Source organism: Harpia harpyja, chromosome 23 (genome assembly GCF_026419915.1).
Source record: "Harpia harpyja isolate bHarHar1 chromosome 23, bHarHar1 primary haplotype, whole genome shotgun sequence".
NCBI lineage: Eukaryota > Metazoa > Chordata > Aves > Accipitriformes > Accipitridae > Harpia > Harpia harpyja.
Genome location: NC_068962.1, coordinates 6,658,622 through 6,680,492, shown reverse-complemented (window position 1 = coordinate 6,680,492; position 21,871 = coordinate 6,658,622). Strand labels below are relative to the sequence as shown.

At 40.9% G+C, this 21,871-nt stretch overlaps 2 protein-coding genes across 4 annotated transcripts in view; both read right to left on the bottom strand.

Annotated features, from left to right (window-relative positions):
- The window catches only part of POC1B (POC1 centriolar protein B), a 57,340-nt gene extending 43,649 nt beyond the window's left edge, over positions 1 to 13,691 (bottom strand). For both annotated transcript variants that reach the window (XM_052774335.1, XM_052774336.1), the window contains exons 1-7: positions 13,594 to 13,691; positions 13,392 to 13,476; positions 4,410 to 4,581; positions 3,415 to 3,594; positions 2,027 to 2,134; positions 1,014 to 1,129; positions 492 to 625 (exon numbers count right to left, since the gene is read on the bottom strand). In XM_052774335.1, coding sequence (XP_052630295.1) covers positions 492 to 625; positions 1,014 to 1,129; positions 2,027 to 2,134; positions 3,415 to 3,594; positions 4,410 to 4,581; positions 13,392 to 13,476; positions 13,594 to 13,680 — 882 coding nt within the window. In that variant the 5' untranslated portion in view covers positions 13,681 to 13,691. The remainder of the gene's footprint in view (positions 1 to 491; positions 626 to 1,013; positions 1,130 to 2,026; positions 2,135 to 3,414; positions 3,595 to 4,409; positions 4,582 to 13,391; positions 13,477 to 13,593) is intronic.
- GALNT4 (polypeptide N-acetylgalactosaminyltransferase 4) lies at positions 8,234 to 13,458 on the bottom strand. Of its 2 annotated transcripts, none has more exons than XM_052774333.1 (2): positions 13,392 to 13,458; positions 8,234 to 12,867 (listed from the first exon to the last, which is right to left on the bottom strand). In XM_052774333.1, exon 2 carries the CDS (start codon positions 12,843 to 12,845, stop codon positions 11,094 to 11,096), a length of 1,752 nt encoding a protein of 583 aa, XP_052630293.1. In that variant the 5' UTR covers positions 12,846 to 12,867; positions 13,392 to 13,458; the 3' UTR covers positions 8,234 to 11,093. The 2 variants fall into 2 exon arrangements, with proteins under 2 accessions (XP_052630293.1, XP_052630294.1); XM_052774334.1 differs by lacking the exon at positions 13,392 to 13,458 and adding an exon at positions 13,103 to 13,177 and having other exon boundaries at positions 8,234 to 12,864.
- Positions 13,692 to 21,871: the final 8,180 nt, after the last annotated feature.

The window sequence follows — 21,871 nt, the reverse complement described above, 5'->3', positions numbered from 1 at the left end:
GCAAGGAAAAATTATCAAATATATATTAGATTACTCAAGACAATGTGTTTGAGTGATTCATTATCAAAAGTGGTGTTTGTTTTGCGTTAGGAGAAAAGGGAAAAAGTGTCTGCCATTCTTTACAAAAGTTATCTTCCATCTTTCCCCCTCCTTAGAAAGCACTGTTTTTCAACAGACAAAAAGACTAACATGCCAAATAATTGATTTTGACAATCAAGAGAGTGAATTATTAATTAATTCAGAACCTGTTTTATTACTTAACATTAAGCATGCATACAATATTGACAGATTGACTGCATGGTCATAGGTAAAATTGATGCATTTCCTTATGCACTTCTGACAAGGTGTATTAATACAGCACTTTGCTGTCCACTAAGGTTTATCTGCAAGTTGCAAGATACAAGACACAATGGCATAAGTGTTACTCTCTCTTTGAAAAGATACCGAATAATCTATTAAGATCTCCACTTAAATAGGATTATTGCATATACCTTGTGTCCATGAAGAGTGTAAATAAGTCTTCCTTCTAAGAGGTCCAAAATCTTAAGGGTACCATCAGTAGAAGCAGTGATGAGATAGTTACCAGAAGGATGGAATGATACACAATTAACCCCTGCTCTGTGAACTAATTTACAGAAGACAATATTCAAAGACTGTATATATCTACTAACAAGAAATGCACACTTTATTTCATTGCTCTTTTCTACTTCCCAAAGAACAATCTACTTCATTTAAGGGAAAAACAACCAAAGTGCTGGGGCATAGCAGACTGTCCAAAGTATTTGCTTAGTTCTGTTCTAAAAATTAAGATAAGCATTGCAAAGGATTGCAACCAGGATTCAGGTTGGATTTTTAGGGTTGCCAGACTATAAAAAGATTACTTACAAAATGCCAATATGATCTGTTTGTTCAGTTTCCTCAATAAGGTATGAAATCATATAATCTACATAAATCACATTTCACTGCAAAAAGCTCCTTTCTAAAGAAAATACAACAAACTACATTGTTTTTACCTTTGTAATGCTGCAGTAGCTTGTTCATTCGAATATCCCACAGTTTCACTGTATGATTAGAACCTGCAGAAGCTATACACGTACCACTTGGGTTGAAATCCACAAAATTTGAAAATCTAAATATAATTAATGAAAACAGATTGATTACATGTTTCCACAGAAATATTTGGGTGTAGATGTATGTCTATATATATATAAACCACAATATTAACACTGAGTTGCCACAAAGTCGTATGGAATCTACATGTATGGAAACTCAAATAAGGTATTTCAAGGAACTGAAATAAGCACAAGAAAACAAGATGTGCGTGATAAATCAGACTGCATATCCTGGCTTTTGTTAAAAATATAGTATAATTGTCCTGACTCAAACCTTCGCAATTTGTGTTGGAGTACAAAGTTCCTAGAAGAAAGTCTGCAAAGAATTTGTAAGCAGCAAGTAAAATGTTTTTGTCTAAGAATAGAATATTTAGCTATAACTACCTTTTAGCTTGGAAAAAGGATAGAGAAGGCAGCCATGAAATTAGCAAAGCACATATACAAGATTAATATTCTATTGCATTTGTTAATTAAAACTCTGGTTCCAAGATGTTTAAGAAAAACACAAATAAGTAAAAGTAAGTATTTTCTAAACCTAAATAAGGCAGGTCACTGAAGCTAACAGAATACTGTTTTCTTCAACAAGTGAAGGATTCTTAAACTTCTCTTCGTGTTGAAGCATCCAATATCAAATAGCATTATCAAAACTGAGGAAACACATGAAAACGTTCAAAAACCTAAGAACAATATGACTTCTCTCTGGCCTATTTCTTGACTGTTGGAAAACAGCTGGATAAGTGCAACCAGTTAACCTCTTTAGAAAAATGTGAAATAAATTATTTTACTTTACATGGGTAGTAGAAGTTTGATCTATTTTCAGATGTAACAAATACAGATGTTAATACCACAAAACATGAATTTAATCTCATTAAAATTACACATTTACATTTCTCCTTTTTTCTAGTAACACTTACCCTCCATAATCTAAGAAGCTATCAATACAAGTTTTATTTCTCGTATCCCAGATCTTAACAGATTTATCCTCACTGCAAGATGCTATTAGTCTTCCATCAGGTGAAAATCTGGAACATGCAAGTGTATACATTACTAAACAACTGACACTACCTAGATTAGCATTAGAGACATAAGTAGCAAAACACCAGAACCAAGAAAGCCTGTTTGGAATTAAAATGTGTAACATTCAAAGGACATTTGAATTTCTCACATTTCTCATGGACTAATAAAACTGAAAAGAAAAGCTTTTCCCCCCACTCCTCCCCCCGTCCATTTCACAATCAATGACAATTAAAAACAGAGCCATAACCAATGGCAGGGGGGGAAGGTAACAGCAGCCTAAGGTTGTCAATTCCAATGCCAAAAAGATTGTTATAGAAAACTATAGGCAAAAAGACAAAGAGGACAGAAAAGAACCTTGCATTCAATTTTAACCTACATATATACTCTCCTGTGAGCTCTCTCTAGACTTGGAAACTGTCAGCAAAACATTCATGATTATTCCTAGACTAGCAGACTAGGTTTTTAAACAGGAAGATTGATTTGTCTATAATTTCACCAATCATTATTATTTCTCATTTTGAGCAACTGCACAAGGACATTAGAATAGTGTTCAAGAACTTTCACATACTATTTCCTAGAGCTTTTATCATTCTTTTCAGTGATCAGATACTTTGGAACTTTGTAAGGCTCTGCACTTCACCGGTGTTAAATTTCTTTCTCCAGAGGTTTAAATCAGGCCTCTCTTCACTGCAGATTTTCCATTAATATGGAGGAACGAAAAAAAAAAAAAAAATCAGCAAAGAACAAGCTTTTCTTGTCTTTGAAGAGCTGCCCTGCCTTCAAATAGAGTGCGAATCTTAACTTGCAGTACAAAGGCCATTTCTTTTACCTTTTCCAATTACGTAAGCTTAACTCATTTTGACTCATGACCATTCTTTCATGCCACTACTGTTCCAAGATTAGTTGAGAAAACCCCTACTGTGCACAATAAATCTAGAAACAAGTGAATGCTGTGAAATAAGTTAATACAGCACAAAAACATACAAGACTGGGGAAAGACAGGATACTCACTGAAAATAAATACAAAGACCCTATTTGTCCTTTAAAGTAAAAGAATTAATACCCAGCAACAGATTTAATATGTGCATACATTAACACAGAGCAAGCTTTCAGACTTCAACTAGGAGATATATAAAAAAATGTGTGTGTGTAAGAGTGATTTATTAAAATTTAATAATGATAAATAATGATTCACAGATTTTTCTTCTCTTAGTTCTGCCCTCGAAATAAAAACCCTTTGTTAGGAGTTCTGTTTCTTTACAATGAGAATAAAAACAAAGCTTACTTGGCACAGCGAACCCAATGAGTGTGTTGGAATAGGGAAAACAGAAGGCGCTGATGGTGAACACTCCATATTTTTATTGATTTATCATTGGATGCTGAAACTAGAAAGTGGCCGTCATGCGAGAAGCTCACGCTACGAACAGATGCTGTATGACCTTTCAGTACCGATGATTCTCCATGACTAGAGGAAAAAACAAAAAAAACAAACCCAAAACAAACAAAAAACCCCCACAACCAAGACACAAAACACAATTATATTAAACTGAAAGAGTTTTAAAACCCATAAAACTCAAAGTTAACATATTTGGAATCTTATCCAAGTGAGAAAGCAACGTATACAGGCTAAATCTCAGTGCCACTAATATTTTTTGCCTTATTTGAATATTAATTATTAGAAAAACAGACTGCAAAGTAATTGTACTTAATATGACCAATTTTATGGAGCAGTGCAATTAACTAGCAGCATTAGCCTCCATACAGTATATGAAAAAGAAGTTATTATGTTTTTTGATACAGTAATCCACAAAATGCTTAAAAGTTAAAGTAAGACTGGTCTTTCTAAGATCATTCTGAATAGCTTGCAATCACTGCTACTTGGGAACAGTCTAAAAAGGCAAGTCAATTCAAAATATTTTTTTTTTTTCCAAAAATGCTATTTGTTTCCGTTGTCACTTGTCACCCCAAAATGAAGTGCAGCCATGCAATTCTTATTAAAAGAAATGTATCCTTTACAACAGAGAAATACTACCAAGCATAGTCCCACACACATGAAATTATGACCTCTGAATTGCTACGTTTTTCTTTTGAAACTACAGAGTATTCAGTAAAGAACAAGGAACACAGTCAAGAACCATGTTGCTTGTGCTCCCCAATTTCTGTTTCTGTCAAAGCCTGGGGATGTGGGAAGGAAAAAAGAAACTTTTCTTGGGTAAAGACTGCAATATTCACGTTGCCCGTTAATGAAACACATAGCCAGCATTGCCCAGTTATACTCACATGCAAGGGATCCACAGTCTGACAGTACGATCTTGAGAAGCTGAAGCAAGCAGCTGCCCGTCTGGTGAGAACTGTACGCTGGTCACCGCTTCCGCGTGGCCTACAAATTTATAAGCTCTGCATTGTGTCTTCAGCTTCCACACCATGAGAAACCTATCCAAAGAGGAGGTAGCTGGCAGGAGATAAAAGATATTACGAGTCTGCTCACTGTTGTTAGAAAAATCAGAGCCAACAACTACAGATTTGGATTTACCAGTGAACTTAGTGGGTTTGAGAGGGAGGGAGCAGTTATTGGGTTTTAATGGATACTTGGCCTGAGCAGAAGCTTGGCAGCCAGCAATGCCAACACCAGGCTTTTGGAAGGACATCAGAAGACTGGGAGGAGTAAAGGATAATTCTTAACAGGTAGCTCTCCCATATATTAAACAAACTGGCTTACAAGTCCTTTAGAAGATACAGAACAAAAAATCCAAAGCCGAACATCAGCACATGTCATTAAGTATGAATCCAGATTTGGCATTACCAAATACTAAGAACAAGAGACAAATTCTTCAGTGATCTCACTTTGATCTCTGAGATGGAATTTATTTCAAGTATCAAGTGTTTAACTCTGAAAAGACAGGCCAGCCTACACCAAAGATAGAATTTCTAACACTTCAGATATTTGGATATTCACTTTAGTGTAGATATGATAATTCTATAATCCTATTTAAGTACCAATTTTTTTAATACTAACATTTGTCTAGTTCAAATCACAATGTGAAGTTTCGGTCTGATAGTAGAAAGAGCATGAACTTTTTTTTTTTTTTGCAATCACTTTGCAGGTGGACCGTACTATCTACGTTTGAGAAGGCAGTCATAGTTTTTACTTGAGGTTGATCATTTTCAGGAAACTATATGCAGCAAAAGCAATGAGCAGTTGAATTGAACTGGCAAGTGTGATATTCCTATGCCCCTCTTATCTTCATGTCTGCTAAGTGCAAACATGCAGGACAAATAAAAACAAGGAATTCACACTCCCAGCCCTCAGTTATAAAATTCCTACCCCTAGGACAGAAAGGGAGGGAGAGGAAGAACAAGAACCTCCTGGAAGTTGAAGAGGACATGAAAAGGATGGCTATTCTCTTCCCAACCTCTTTCAGGCACCAACACAGCACAAAGGAATGGAGTCTGTTCATTAACACATGTGTCAAGGCAAGCCTTAAACAAAATATTAGATATTAAACTCTCCTTAGGGATTTGGCACAGAGATATTATTTTACTCCCAAAAGATTAGCTTCTGGCAAAAGATGTAGGACCAGGCTATCCCTATGCCCATATCAATAGGCCTAAATTTGACACAGAAGTACACGCTATTTTCCCCCTCCAACTTTTCAGAACTCTATTTTACAGCAGGCTCTTTCTAATTGTACTTGAATGATTTCTTTTTTCCCTTTGAATCAGAAAAATGTGACCGAGAGTGGCATAAAACAGAAAGGAAGAAGTGAAGTGTAAGCTAAACTAGAATTTGAAGGCATCACATTAGAAAAGTGCAACAGACAAGACTGACGGTTTCTAAAACAAATAATGCAGAACTACCAAGCACCTGTGGTACCTTAGGAACTGCATGAAGGCCATGTAATACCAGCCCTCTTTGCTTTCAGTTTTAAAACCTGAAAGAAATATTTTAAAAGATGACAGTACAATAAATTCAAAGCCTGGTTTCTTGTAGTTCGCTCTCTCGCAGATGGATTATCCCAAGGTTAATGAGACACAAGCAGCAATCTGAAGTTCTCCTTTCCCTGGCACATCCACAAGTGTCTTCCTTGTTCTCCCTCTGGACTCCCCATTGCCTACGCTCACACAGCATCCTCTCCCCATCCTTAGGTAGGTTTTTCTCTTGAAGCCACCCGCTCGTTACCGTGCCACTCAAAGGCTACTATTATCTCCGATAGTGCAGTTCCAGCCCAGCGGTGACAGGGGAGCAGTTCAGGACCCGCACAGGAAAGGATGAATAACCGACAGACCCGTTGCAGAATTATTTTCCTACAGCACACAAGCTGATGTGACTCTGTGTCTGAACAGCACGGGAGAGGCGTAAACCCAGAAAAAGAAACTCTAAGCCAAAACTCTGAATCTATATTCAACTTTGGCCCCTATCCTGCCGAGGAAACCAGGTCCCTTTACCATTAACGAGCCTCAGTGAAGCCAAGCTATTCAAGCTATGTTCAAGCAGGCTGAAATCAGTTTTGGTGCATATGGCCAACACCTAAGCATTTTGCTCTAACAGTCAATGTTTTATCTTAGCTAACCACAGGCACTAAATACAAGAGTCTATAGGGTAATGATGTTGCCAGCACTAATTTCCATTATCAATACTAACCTTAAAAACAGTTCTATACATGAAAAATGTACTATTACTATTATCAAATGAACTTCTCTATTTCTCTTTTTATTCCATTTTAAGGGATTTTGCCTACTTTATAACAATGCTGCTCCAATTTACTCAAACACAGTATTTGAAGGATTGCTTCTTAATCCTTTATGCATTTTCCTCCCCTCAAGTTCATGTTGTCCATGCATTTAGGTGTTCAAAAGCAAGAACCTTCCAGGACAGATTACACATGAAGTCCTACAGCAGTGCAGATCAGACCCAGTTGATGCATTCTGTCAGCACCCTACAGCCTGACTTTCAATTACCAGACCATCAGTAAATGGTCCACAACAGATCTCCAAGGCTAGTTTAAAGTATTGGAACTGACACAAAAGAAACACAGAAGGTCCAGAAGAATTTTTTAGGATGGGCCATATCACAAACAGGTCTGTTGCACAAGCTCCTCAGAAAACGCGACATAACCAGAATCGTGTTTAGAGGTGAAAGACAAAATTTGTCCTTGCTGTAATAATGAAAATATTTGACCAACTGCAAAATACAGCTAGAAAGAAGAAAGCTGAAAATTCGCACTGAGCTGACTCCAATATGCAACTTAGTCCAGTTAAAAAAAAAAAAAAAAGGCACTGATGTTATAAAGTCAGTGTTTTCTGTACACACCCAAGTATAGCTGACATGTCTCTATGTGATTTGCTTTTCTGGTGATGAGTCACAACAGAATCAAACACCAAAGAACAGAGACTTGGCCTTTGGACACCACTTTGCCGCAGTTCTCTAAACATGTATCTGTGCTTCACATATGCCATGACAAAAGTTTTTTGGTACTTGCAATGAAGCCAAGTTCAATTTATAAGTTGTGTATTTATGAAAACGTATACCATCAATATTCACATGTATATATGAAGATAAAAGTTGCCGCAATAGGGGATTACCATTAAACTCTCATTTCCCACAATACCACAGTAGTGACTATAAGGAAGTTGGGCAAAGATCAGAAGAGACATACTCAGCTGGGCTTTAACAGCTAGATATACCTCTTGGTCATCTTTTTCCCCTCCCAAAATACTGAGGCATCCCCAACATAATTAACTCAGTGCAAGAATTACAGGTCAGATGGAGTACAGGGCTGCGCACACTATGTGTGCGTGAATATTCAAACATCACCACAAAACCCACATATTTCACAGGAACCTTGCAAATCTCAGTGTGATAAGTTGCAATGTCACAATACAAACACATTTAAACAGTGATTTGCAAGATTTCCTACTTGGAGGAAAACAATTATTAATTGAACCTCTGTCAAGGGAACCAATCTGGAATTCTAAGCACAGTGGATTAATTACGAGGAACTTTTAATAACTCCCATAAGTTCAAATTCATAGCAGTTTTTATTGTATACTGTATGTACTTACACAAGCGGAAGAGAATTGAAAAGAGTCAGCACACTAGCCAATACTTATCATTCTGGATTTTATTTTTTCGAAAGAAACCCCAAAGCCCTGCCACATTTATTCAGTGTTAAGTTTACATTCAATTTCTTTTAAGTCACTTAAAATCAGTAGTTTAAAATATATACAAGTGTTCCCCAAATTTTCAAAGTCTAACAGAATAGAAAATCTTTCAGAGTTTCAGATTTTCCAGAAATCTTAACACACTGAAAAAACATCTGGATTGGAGTATTTCTGTAGAATTGCTGCAACTCAGTTCAAAACTAGTGGAAATGAAATGCTAAGGTTTTTTTACTTCTCTCTTTCCCTCTCCTTCTCAACCCCCTACTCCTCCTACCCCCTCCCATTTTTTTTTTTTTTATGGTGAGGTTATTTACTTTTGCTTTTTTCCTTTTAGTTTTTAAAAAAACCACAAAAATAGAATGGGAGGTGGTGGGGAGAAGGAGGAAGGGTTCAGATACATACATAGAGAATAACTTTTTAAACTTTAAAAGGCAGTTTCACTTAGACTTATTGCTTAAATAGATAAGGAGCACTTTGTCAGTTTTAACATGAAGGTAGTTTTCTTATATGAAATGTAGTTTTTGCCAAGTCCTAAAAAAGTTAACCATATAAAAGTTGCATAGTCTATATTCACACTATTTAATTACTTTCATCTGAGGAAACATGCATTGCACATACAACTTATGCTCTGCCATGTAGGAGAACCCAGGCCTTTTTCCTGTCATTTCTACCGAATGTAAGAGTCTACAGCAAGCTTTTCACAAAAGCACATACTTTATATAATTTATTGCCCCAGTACATAATGACTGGCTGCCGTTTAAAATTTGATAAATGGTTCATAACTTGTAGGTCCACAAAAGAATTCCTTGCTGCAGAGTGGAATGGAATTTTTCAGGAATGTCTCCCTTATATAGTAAAGAACTTCCCTTTTCAAAAAAAAAAAATCAGTTTAGGGAAAAAAAGAAAAGGAATAAAGAAAAGAAAAAAAAATCAAATTGCAACTAACCTCCTAAAAATAAGTTAAAGACTTAAAACTACCCATGCCACACAGTGGCAAGCATTTTTAGCATGATTCAGTGCTACGTCCCCAGCTCCAAATTTTCTTCTTCTGTTTCCCTTCTATCTTAGCCTGCTTCCACCCAAACCTCTCAACTCTTTAAAACCACTAAGATTCAAGAATACATCTTAACTTACTCTTGGTTTATTTTTGGCAAATCTTCACCTATTTCAGGTCTCACTTCCTCCCTTTTAACCCTTCTACCTACTAACACCTGCAGCAAATGCACACCTACTACATTCCTCAAGTATCCAGATTCTTTTTGCTCACTAGCTCAAGTTCCTACCTACCAGCCCCAAGTCAAGAATTACTACACTCTAGCTACTGAAAAACATCTATGACTTCAGTGAAAGTAATCAAAAAAGCTGGAATGCCTGAAACATTAAGAGAAGTGTTCAACTTAAATCATATAAAGCTAAAAACCACAGATACTAATACAAGATTTTTTTTTCCAAGAACACAATATATCTATCACATCTACTGTCTATAATCACACTTAAAACAGATTAGCAACATGATTCTAGAATCAATATTCTTCAAAACTCAGCATAACAGGATACAGAAAACATTCTAAAGAAGTTGTTCTGTGAACCACCTAACCAACAAATCTTGGTTTCCTCCAAGCTGCCGTTTGCCTTTTCAACTCCCCTCACTTCAGGAACTCCAGCTTCCCAACCTTACCCGAGGTGTCCCATGGTACTATTGTGACTAGAAAGAGGCAGCGTATGCTGCATTATTTCAAAACTCTACCTAGGGCCGATGCCTGCTAGCTGTTGCCAAAATACTTAAAATAAAACAGCCCAAGTTTTCCTCTGTGTCTCCTTCCTCTACCCCACCAACAGACCAAAAAAAAAAAAAAAAATACATGGTATAGTCACATAAGCTATGTGTCCCTAGGATGCCAGGCTTGACATAGAAAAGCTTACACAGAGGCAACGTAAGTATTAAATATATAGCTAAAGAAACAGCAGTAGCTAATGCAATTCTGTGCTTTCTTTCCTTCTCCATTATCTTTGTACAGAATTTTTACTTGTAGCTACCCCTATTTCTTCCCATTTGTGGTACCCACCAGCACGTCCTTGGTTCTGCTGCTGCTACACTCCTCTAAAGGCATGAGAGCTCCTGACTCACCCTCATGAGGTAAGTGTTCCAGAATAGGCACAAGACTGCAAAGCAGTGCCAAAGCCCATCTACTGAAAAAACTTGCTTTTCTTCAATGTAATATAGCTAGTTGTCACCCCGAAACCCTTAAGAGCATGTAAGTTCCCAGAAAACTGCAGAGTATAACAAGGCTTCAGATTCAACTTCCCACATGAATGTAGATTCAATCACATGCTACTGTAGCATTACTTAGTGTGTTAGATACATATGTTATAATGTATCTGCAACATAGGTCAGTTAATTCCACTGCAACAATCTTAACTTACTTCTGTAAGATTCTTTACTTTCATGTAACATGATCTTGCAGCTTTAGTGTGGGTTTTTTTAAGAAAAAAAAAAAAAATCCCTCCTCAGTCCCCTCAGAAGCCTTTGTTTTACCATAATCAAGACAGACCAAAGTACGAAAATAACGGATCAAAATTTTACAAAAATAAAAGGCATTAGATCTGTATTCGACGTTTTAGAAGCTACACCCCAGCATTTACTTTTGCTTTCCATACAATTCACCACAGCAGATGCAGTTTCTACACCACTACAGATGCATCTGAAGACATTCCAAGGTATACAATCAAACATCACTATCTGCTCACACATGTAAAAACCTTGGAGATTACAGTCCATTCGATTCATACTACCAGCAGTGATTATTTCTCAAATTTCCAAATCTGATTTTTATCTGCAGCATTACAAGTTCTCATTTGCACATCGGCACGCCCCTCAGTTGTACGATAAGCGGTAAGGCACTTTCCCGAATGAGGATGGTAAATAGTCCCATCTTCTTTGAAATGCCATATAATAATTTCAGGGGTAGGAGATCCATCTTTTGGGCAGCTCCTCATACCTATGAAGTCTTCATGCTCAGGGACTTCAGCACATAGCTCAGTTACAGAGTTAAATCTAATCTCCTTATTTGATGTGTATTCAAAAAATTGATTGCCTCCCTGACCATGACATCCAAAGAGAGAAAGGTGAGCCCCAGTAGGATGATGCTCTGGTAAGACATAGTCGAGGCATTCTGAAGCTATTCCTGCGCTGCGGATAGCACCATGCCAGCCAGGACGATCTTCTGGTACATGCAACTCAGCAAATATGTTTTTTAAATACCAGTTAAAACTCTTGCATTTCAAACGTTCTCTTAATATCTTTCTCTCAGAAATATCTCCGTAGTTTTCTTTTCTTGCAGAAGGATTTCTGTTGTAAAAGTGCTCTTTGTACTCATCCATCCACACCTCAGCAGCACGTGCTGTGTTCTGAAGGAAATTCGGTCTAGCATAGGGCGCGCGCTTTGGAAACACATGGCCCACATGGGAGCATGGATGAATTTCCAACATGCCTCCACACTGCCAAACCCTAAACGATAATTCTAAGTTCTCCCCTCCCCAGACATCCATTCCCGTATCGTAGGTACCCAGGTACTCAAAATACTTCTTGCTGACAGCAAACAAGCCACCAGCCATAGTTGGGGATCTGATTGGGTCAGTTTCAGATTTCCGCCTGAGCCGCTCATGTTTAGGCACCGAGTGCCACTGGAATGTCAGCCGCCAGTCAAACCCCCCAATCATGGGCTCTGCCGTTTGCATGTAGTATTCAAACGTTTTCCAGTCAATGGTGTCAATGACAGGGCAAACAATAACAGTCTCGTTCTCAGCGATCCTCTCGAGCAGTGGCTCCAGCCAGCCAGAGACACATTCACAGTGACAGTCTAGAAACGTGAGGACATCACCAGTAGCAAAGGTAGCGCCAATTAAGCGTGCGCGAACCAATCCTTCTCGTTTGTTGGTTCTTATCAAACGAACTCTGTTCAGACTGCTTATGTATTTTTCGAGGTCACTCTTCAAATACACTTTATCGCTTAAGTCATCCACCAGTATAATTTCTTTTAGAAGCACCGAAGGCGATGTTTCAAGAACACTGTGTATCGTCCGCAGCAACGTTGACCAGGCTTCATTGTAAAAAGCGATTATAACAGACGTCGTGGGCAGCCTCCTGTAGTCGTAAGATTTGGTTTTACAGCCACTCAGTCGATTATCTTCAATGTGCCGGTGGAGAGAGATTTTATCGCTCACATAAATATTAATTGCATACTTCTCGATCAGCTCTTCTTCCTGTTTCTTCTCCTCGGGAGTCAGCTGCAGGCGAGAGGGCTTACCCCATTCTCCTGGAGCGTAAGGATCGGGCGGGGATTTGTCATAAACGGGACGAGCCAAATCCACAGCTTCTCCTGCTCTGTCAGAAAAGCGCCTCTCCCATCTCCCTTTGGTGATGCTCTCCCCGGCGAGGGAGGCACCGAAGGAAGAAACCGACAGCTCGACCGCAAAGTAAGCGATCATCAAGAAGCCCAGAAACACGCAGCTTTTGCGGACCCACGTCCATCTTCTCGCCAGACGGATCCTCATCGCGGGCGGTTAAAAGCAGCTCCTAGCAGAGAGGAGCTCCGTCAACCACCGCCGGCTCCCCCCCTCTCCCCCCGCCCCAGGACGGAGGGGGCTTGCGGGCACTTCCAGCTTCGGGCTCGGGCCGCCGGCCGAGAGCTGGCAGCCAGTCCCTCCGTCAGGGCCCGGAGGTTTCCCGGGGGACGGCGGGGCTTGCGGGGGGGGGGGAAGCGGTGAAGGCACGGAGCAGCCCCCCCGCCCCCGGCGCTCTCCTCACTTACTTCCTCCTCCTCCTCCTCCTCCTCCTCGCCGCGGGACAAACCCCTCCTCCCGCCTCCTGGTTTGCTCAAAAAGTTGTCGCTTAAGGAAGGGGCAGAGACTCCTCGGCCCGCCCGCCCGGCCGCCGGGGGAGCCCGCCCCGCCTCCGCACCCGGCCCGGCGGTTCTCCGCCGGCTGCCGGGGAGGGAAGGGAGGAAGGAGGGAGGGAAGGAAGGAAGGAGGGAAGGAAGGAAGGAGGGAAGGAGGGAGCGAGCCGCCCCGCCCGGAAAGCGACCGGCCCCCCGCACTCACCCAGCCCCGCGGCCTCCGCGTTGAAGGCGACGCCGGTCACCGCCGCTCTGTGGCCTCGGAAAGGCCGGATCAAGACGGGGTCCTCCTGGGGAGAGGGTGCGCACCGTCAGGCTCCGCGACGGGTGAGGGGCGGCGGTCCTCCCCTCACCCCCGGAGCCGTTAAGGCCCCACACGCTCGGGCTGCCCGGGGCCGGGCCCTTACCAGCGCGGAGGCCATGGAGCCGGGCCGGAGCGGCGGCCCCTCAAACCCCCCGCGCTTCAGGCGCGTCCAACCGAACCCCGAATTCATCCGCGGCGCCAACCCCGCGCTTTATCGATCCGCCCATGAAGGCCGGCCGGCCAACCCGCGAAGGGGCGGGGCGGGGCGGCAGAGGCGCCTATCGGTGGTGTAGGTGCTCGACTCCTTCTTAAAGGCGTAGAGCCGCAGCGCCCTTCGCGTCGCCGGGTTACCTCAGCGGCGGGCGGGAATTCCCCGCACCGGACCGGACCGGACCGGCGAGGCCCGGAGCCGCCTTCCCGGCCGGGCCCGGGTAATTAAAGTCTCTCGTCTCGGTCGGGACACCGCGGCTTGCTGTTGGGAGAGGCTGAGCTGCCGCCGAGGGAGCGCGGACCGGTGGGTGCCGGAGCAGGAGGCGGGAAACCGGACCTGAGGGTTATTATTTAAAACAAACAACAACAACGAAACCTTTCGAGGTTTCCCGGTCAGCGCTTGTGCTTGTGTCATACGGAGTTGTCTTTAAACAGACCTTGAGTGCTCTAAAAATGTCCAACTACCTTTTTAAAATAAAATAAAAAACCGCCCAAACCAACACCACAGAAATGTTGGTGTTAGCGCTGCGAATGTCGATGCAGCTTCGTGGTAAGGGAACCAATCTCACTGAAAAAACACGGCTCCCACTGCTGTGCTGGTAAAACGAGAGCTGACCTCAATTAGCAAAAGGGAGGGATGTGATAGCAACAGTCATTCGATATGCAAGTGTTCCTGAAGAAGGAGCTTACGCTGCAATTACCTTCTTCTTTTTTTTTTTTTTAAATCTGGTCTGCATTTTACAGAGTTTCATCTGACATTAAACTCTTACATCTACAGAATCGGGTCAGTAATTAGGCCAACACGTAAGATTTGTCAGTTAGAGGACACTTCCAAATCAATTGTGTTTAACCATGAAATGCACATTTAAAATAATAATTTTAAAAGTGCTGAAAAAAGCAGGATTATCACAAGTAGGTAGGAAGGTTTCCGTGAAAAATCTGCTAGCTGCTCCTTGCATTGATGTTATGCAGGCTGATAATTTGCCTTCACAGCTTCAGAACATAAAAAGTTCCCCTCGACTTCTGAGAAAATATTCACATCGAATGCTTCAGCCCACAAAATTCCTGAATTATAAAGTGCCAGGTGATAGGCATAAAGCAAAGGAAGGACTGCGATTACTGAAAGAGGGCGGCATCCCTCTTTCTACAAATTGCTGGAAGAGTGTTTCTCAAATTGTAGGGCTTACAAAGTTAGTCTGTTCTTTGCTGCTTTTCCTCACCTGAGAGTGTTTTGAAGACTCCCAAATGCTTGTAGGAAGCAAAGTATTCCCTTGCCGCAGACATATAATTAGCTATAATGACTGTAGTTATAAAGCTGGCAGGTAATAGTTTTTACACTGATTATTTTTTCTCATTAGCATGCATAGATTTTATTTTTAGAATGATTTTAAGATTATTGTAATTCCTAATAATTTAATACAATTATGAGTTGGCATTGTCTTTTTAAGGTTGAGAATAACTGTTCAGCGATACACAAGTGCAATCTACTGTATTAAGTTGTTGTGCCCTGTGATGACAACGATAAATGGTGCATCAGAAAATATCTTTCAAGCGTAGGCTGTTGTTTCAGCAGCTGTGAAGTTTTTTTCTCAGGCGCTGAGTTAAGGTAGTACATGTCCAAACAGAAATCGTGTATATGGAGGAACACTTTAAGATTGTAACTCAAGGTTCGTGCAGGCTGCATGGTCACTGTAGGAAAGGGCCTAGTAAAAGTACGTGTAGAATTCAAGGACACATAGACAAATGTGGTACCCTTTGTGCCTGTGTGTTGCAATGACCACATAAATTACACTGATCACAGATGATTTCATAACAGAGGTAATACAATGCATGTGCACAAGGGGCAAATGTAATATACTAGCCCACCTAAAATTCTGTCACATCTGAGATGACGACTTTTTACTTAATGTTAATCCTGCCTTAAAATAAAACTGAGAACCCCAACTTTAATTACGTGGGATCATATTGGGAGCAACTGTGTTAGCAGCAGAGCTGTCCAGACCCCCGGAGAGGCCTTTGGCCCTCAGGCTGTTGGCAGACAGGGAACACAAGCAGGCAGTAGTGCGCCGTGGGTGCTAGAGGGGAGTGTGAGATAGGCTTTGCCAGCGTGGTGTCGGTTATTCATCCACCTACATGCAGGAGAAGAATGTAGTCTCAGGGCACAAAGATTTAATTATAGGCTGTCTTGCAGTTGTAGAACCATTATACCTTATGCCCCCGGCATCTTTGCAACCTCTCATCCTACCTTTTTTTCTCCTACATCAAAATGGTTATGAAAATAAATATTAACACTGTAAAGTAACTTGTGAAGTACTGTTGGGTTTTTTTTGTTTTGTGGAAATTTTCTTTTCAAAATCCCATTAAAGTCTGTTTGCCAACAGCAGCAAGAAAGTGGAAAAGGTTATCAAGTAGGTACATATAGATTTGAAATGCAAGGGTGATCTGGAATATATAGGATGTTACTTTTAGTCTTAGAAACATATAGCCAAAGAAACATCCTGGGGTCCTGAGGGAATTGGCAGATGTAGTTGCTAAGCCATTCTCCATCATATTTGAAAAGTCATGGCAGTCAGGCAGAGTCCCCAGTGACCAGAGAAAAGGGAATATCACACCCAGACCCTGGGAACTACTGACCAGTCAGCCTTACCTCTGTGCCTGGTAAGATCATGGAGCAGATCCTCCTGGAAGTTATGTCAAAGCATATGGAAGGTGAGGAGGTGATTAGAGACAGCCAGCATGGCTTCACCAAGGGCAAATCATACCTGATTAATCTAATGGCCTTCTGTGATGGAGTGACTGCATCAGTGGATAAAGGAAGAGTAACTGATGTCATCTACCCGAACTTTTGTAAATCCTTTAATACGGTCCCCCACAACATTCTTGCCTCTAAATGGGAGTGGTATGGATTTGATGTATGGACTATTAGATGGATAAGGAATTGGCTGGATGGCTGCATCCAAAGAGTTACAGTCAATGGATCAGTGTCCAAATGGAAATGAGTAACAAGTGGTGTCCCTCAAGGGTCTGTTTTGGGACCAACGCTATTTAATATCTTCGTTAATGACATAGACGGTGACATTGGGTGCACCTTCAGCAGGTTTGTGGATGATGCCAAGCTGAGTGGTGCAACTGATACGGTAGAGGGAAGGGATGCTATCCAGGGGACCTGGACAGGCTTGAGGAGTGGGCCCATGCAAACCTCACGAGGTTCAACAAGGCCAAGTGCAAGGTCCTGTATGGGGCTTGGGGCAACCCCCAGTACCCATATAGACTGGGGGATGAATGAATTGGGAGCAGCCCTGTGGAGAGGGACTTGGGAATACTGGTGGATGAAAAGCTGGACATGAGCCGGCAATGTGCTCTCGCAGCCCAGAAAGCCAACCGTATCCTGGGCTGCATCAGAAGGAGCGTGACCAGCAGGTCGAGGGAGGGGATTCTGCCCCTCTGCTCCGCTCTGGTGAGACCCCCCCTGCAGTACTGCGTCCAGCTCTGGGGTCCTCAGCACGGGAAAGACACGGACCTGTTGGAGCGGGTCCAGAGGGGGGCCACGGAAATGATCAGAAGGATGTTGTAGCTGATAGATATTTGAGATTTTTCCCTTGTTCAGTGTATAGACTGTGTTTGTACTGAAGAACAAATAAGAGAACTTAAAGTGCCTGAAGGGAAACGTGTAAAGGAAAACTGCATAATTTAAAACCAGCACTTTAAACCAAATAACCATCTAGATTAGAAGCTGAGAGTGACAATTACTCTGCCAAAGAACTTCTCTCAAAGTCATTAGAATTTGTATAAAAGTGGGTGTGTTATCCAAAGGGGTTTTTCCGTTTGTTCCTTTTAATTAGATGCTTTTGTATAAAAGATACATATCTTTCTAATGACTACAGTGATTAAATTCCTTAATGTTTCTCCCTAAGTACCCAAACAGCACAGTAAAAATACTGACATAGTAATATGCAGCTGAAGCATGCACTGAGCTGCATGTAAACCTCTCTTAGTGTTACCTTCAATGTCAGATTATAACTCATACTCTCTATAATGTATGTGCGTTATTTGAATCTGAGAATGTTTGCAGCCACTGACTGTGTTCTGATAATGGGACTGGTTTGACTATGGAATTTTGTGGGATAATCCTATTACGGTGTTTTATAGCAGTGGCATCACTACCTGGCTGGATACCCACATGCAATTCCATATCTAAAGAACATCTTTCTCTTTCTTCTTTTTTTTTTTTTTTTTCTGTTAATGCACTAATGGATGATCAATACCAGTAAGGCTTGCTGTGTTGCCAGGAACATGGCTATGTTGGTAAATATATTTTTATTTCAATGTGCTTGCATCTAGTTTTTCTAAAAATAAGTAAAGCAGTTCTTTTCTAAACAGATATGCGGTATGATGGCTCTTTGCCATTGTATACAATAGCTGAGAAACTGTCATGTTGCAAAATTCAATTTGTTGGAATCAAGTTAGTTTAGCAAATTGTTTGGTAATGTGTATTTAAAATCAAGAACTATTCATGTGTCTTACCGGGTTCATGAGCATTAGAACAAGTTTGGAAGAATTTAGTACAACGTAGCAAAGGTTAGAACAAATTCATTAATGCTTCAGCAGATGCCATATAGAGTGGTGTTTATAGAATATCTTCCATTTAGTACTGCTTAACAACAGCATCATCTAGTATAATGCGGATATTAACTGCAAGAGTGAGTTGATGAAAACTGGTGAACTGTGAACTGTTCTGTGGAGATACCCAGCTTGGCGAAGTATCTGTTTAGGTATGTATCACAAGGCAACACCTCACCTAAAGAATCTGGTAAGGAGAGTGATCTAGGGAATGGAATAAACAGGACCAAGAGAAATTAAAATAAGAAATTTAACTAGAAAGATGAGGTCTTGATATCGGACCTCACTTAATTCTAGAAAAAAAAGTAGCTTTTACTGAAGTCCAAAGTCTGTGAAACCAAATTATGCCTTAGGTGGCCAATTTATGAATAAAAGGTTGCAGTAAATCTATTTGCTGGGTGTTAACGAGGAACTTGGTATTTGCGCAGAGCAGAATTCATATTAGTAGGTATTTTATAAGTTCATGTGGTTTGTTTTAAACCAGACTACACTAAAACTGAATGGGTGAGGTTTTCAACCATTAAACTGAAGATACGGAGAATATAAGGCATGATAAAACCTTAATACATCATGCTTGACTCAACTTTTCAAAAGGAAAACTGCTATGTGCATTAGCTTTAAACAGAAAATGTAGAGAAGCACCTGTTTTTACCACCTCCAATTACAATTGATCAGGTTATTTCAGGAACCCAAAAAGCTGCTAGAAACACTCAGAAAAATACACAGGTTCTCCTTTGTACATAGATAGACAAACAGGGTATGAGACAGAAACATGAACTGAAGGCTGTGTAATAATCAAGAGTATATCAGTGAGGTTGGGTAGTTGATGATACACCAGTGAAGACCAAAGACAAGAAAGTATTTTTTCCTGTACTTGAAGGAACAAAGCAGAAAGGGATGCATAGATGTTACTATGAGGCTTTGGGGAACTAGTGGGATTGAATGAAACATTATGAGAAGTGCATATTATAGCAAAAATAATCAGATACATTAATACGGTGCTTTTTATTCAGAGATTGTGAAGTATTTTTCTAATTCTATTAGGTGTTCTACAGGTAGGAAGTTGCTTGCTTTCACATTTCTGTAGAAGCATACGCAGTGGTGAAGGCTATTGGAAGACTGCTCTTGAAAATGTGCGCTCCAAATAGACTGATTTTATGGGGGATTATAGCAAAATCAGAAACAGAATTAATGTCTGACTCCCAATTCTGATTTCAGGGCTCCAGGAAATTACTAGTGTGCCTCCAGGGAATACCTACCCCTCAAAATTATGTAGAAATAAAATTCAGAGTTGTAAGAGTTGTTTTTTAAGGCCACTTGCTAAAATTACCTTTAAATGAGCATAACACAGTCCCACTTGGCTAATGACATTTTCTGTTCAAAAATCCTGATATTATTTCAGATTTGACCAATGTTTTGTGTGATGCCTTGTTCAGATCCCATTTCTTATTGTACTTTATGTTAAGCGTAAGACAGAAGTAGTCACTTCTGTCATCTTGGCTGGTTAAATTCATACCAGTAGTATTGTATTTGAGCATGTCTGTAGCTTTTGTTTTCCACTAGCTATTGGTTGGGGATTTTTTGGGTGGTATCAGAGTCATACGGAAGAACAAGTGAATGGCTGTTTCTGCGTTTCTTGCATTGCCTTGGGTATGGCAGTTTATAGCAAGAAGTATATAGGTACGTAGGCAGTACCTGGATTCACAGTGCAGTTTAGGCCAGAGTCAGAACTCAAGGGTTTTTTTAAATACGTCTTGCTTACGTTGATAAATTCTAAATTTGGTTTAAGTGTCTCCCAGCTGAGGCTGAAGTTCAATGGGCAGTCCAGTATCAGCAAGGTGTCTCAAGGTTTGTGCATTGACAGTGTCTAAATATGCTAGTTTAAGACTAGCTCATTTCAAGTACTTTTAAAATCAAGTTACTGTGTTAATTTTGAGTTTTCTTGCATCCCTGTACCATATGTATACTTAACCGTAGTACCAAAACAGACTTGAGTAAGTCTAGTGGTTAGCAGCTGCCAAAAGGGCCATCATCACTCCTTCTTTTCATGTTGGCATTAGTGATCATCTGGCCTAAGAGTGAAGTGGTTCAGAAAGCTAAGCCAACACGAATAGTAGTGTGGTGGTTGCTTATTTATTGTTGGTTTAGTGTTCGGCCAGTTTAGTGCATCGAATTGGTTCTTCTCAGGATCAGATCAATGGTAACTGGCACACAGTAAGTGGCTGGAGCTTGCTGCCGAGTGCAGGACTGCTCCTTTTGACAACACTTAGCCAATACATTGTCTTAGAGAAGTTATCAAACTACACCCTTAGACAATTCATTTTCCTAGTTTCGTCAGCATACAGCTGCTACCTCATGCTCACCCAGTAACAACCACCATCTGGATTCCTATGCTAATTTATTTTTCCTGCTGCTGATGCGAGGGGAAAATGGAAGTTACCTTACTTTCTGTCTTTCGTATGCTTGCTTGTCTGCACTTACCCAGGGAGGACTAGGGGAAAACACACATAAACATATTAAATATGAGTGAACAGTGAAGGTACAACAGAAAAACTAAAGCAAGTGCTTGACACCAATGACCAGAATTGCCAGGTACAAAGTCTGAGAAATGATAACAAATGTTATTACAGAAACAAGTCAGGAAAAACCATATGCCACTATTATTGGAAAACAAGGAACCTAATGGTGCCTGAACACCTGCAGCTACAAGCAGACAAAGGGAGTATGAAGCTGTAAAAAAGGTCAGTGGGCCCCATTGATCTTCTAGGTCCTCCACTATGACTTCCAGTTCAACAAGTCTAGTTGCAGTGGCAAAGGAGGGGGAACGTGGTATCCAGAGAGATAAAGAAGGAAGCAGAACGGTGCGCTCAGTGGAACAGGGATGGTCTTCAACTGCACAGCTTGGTGCACGTACCAAGTTTTATCTGGGGCATTAGCTGCTTCTGCTAAATGCTTGCTGAAGGCCAGGGTCTGACCCACCAGAGCCTTCGGGTGCTTAGCACACAGCTGTGCTATGTGCATTTGTTTAGCAATGTCATAATGCTAGTGTCCCAGCTCCACACCACCCATGCTTACTATGCCTCCTCTAAAAAGCATCCTTGATTCTGTATACTCATGACCAGAGATGAACTGGGGCACTGAATTAGAAATGTCACTGTTCGCTCCTCTCCTGCCCCTTTGTGGAACGTATCTGAAGACCGAACCACCACTTTATTTTACCGGAGCTGAACTATATTTTGTTACTACACTTAAAAGAACAAGGAGATCTTAATTCCACTCTTCCCTTAGGTTAGTTTCCAGAGGGACAGGAGTAAGGCAAGCTGTTTCTGCCCAGGGGAGGCACCTCTTTCAGGTTCAGGATTATGACAGGGAAGACTGGGTCACATGAGAGACACAAAACCCTACAGATTATTTTTCTGCCACTTCATAGGCAACCCTAAATGCTGATTGATCTGCATTCATTATTGCTATACCAGAGCAGGGTAGGGCCTTTGTCAGGTGAAGGAAAGCCTGCATCTGTACATTATTTTTTATTTTTGCTATTGCAGCAC

Coding starts and splice junctions, on each gene's coding strand:
- GALNT4 (XM_052774333.1), bottom strand. CDS start 12,845: ATGAGGATCCGTCTGGCGAGAAGATGGACGTGGGTCCGCAAAAGCTGC.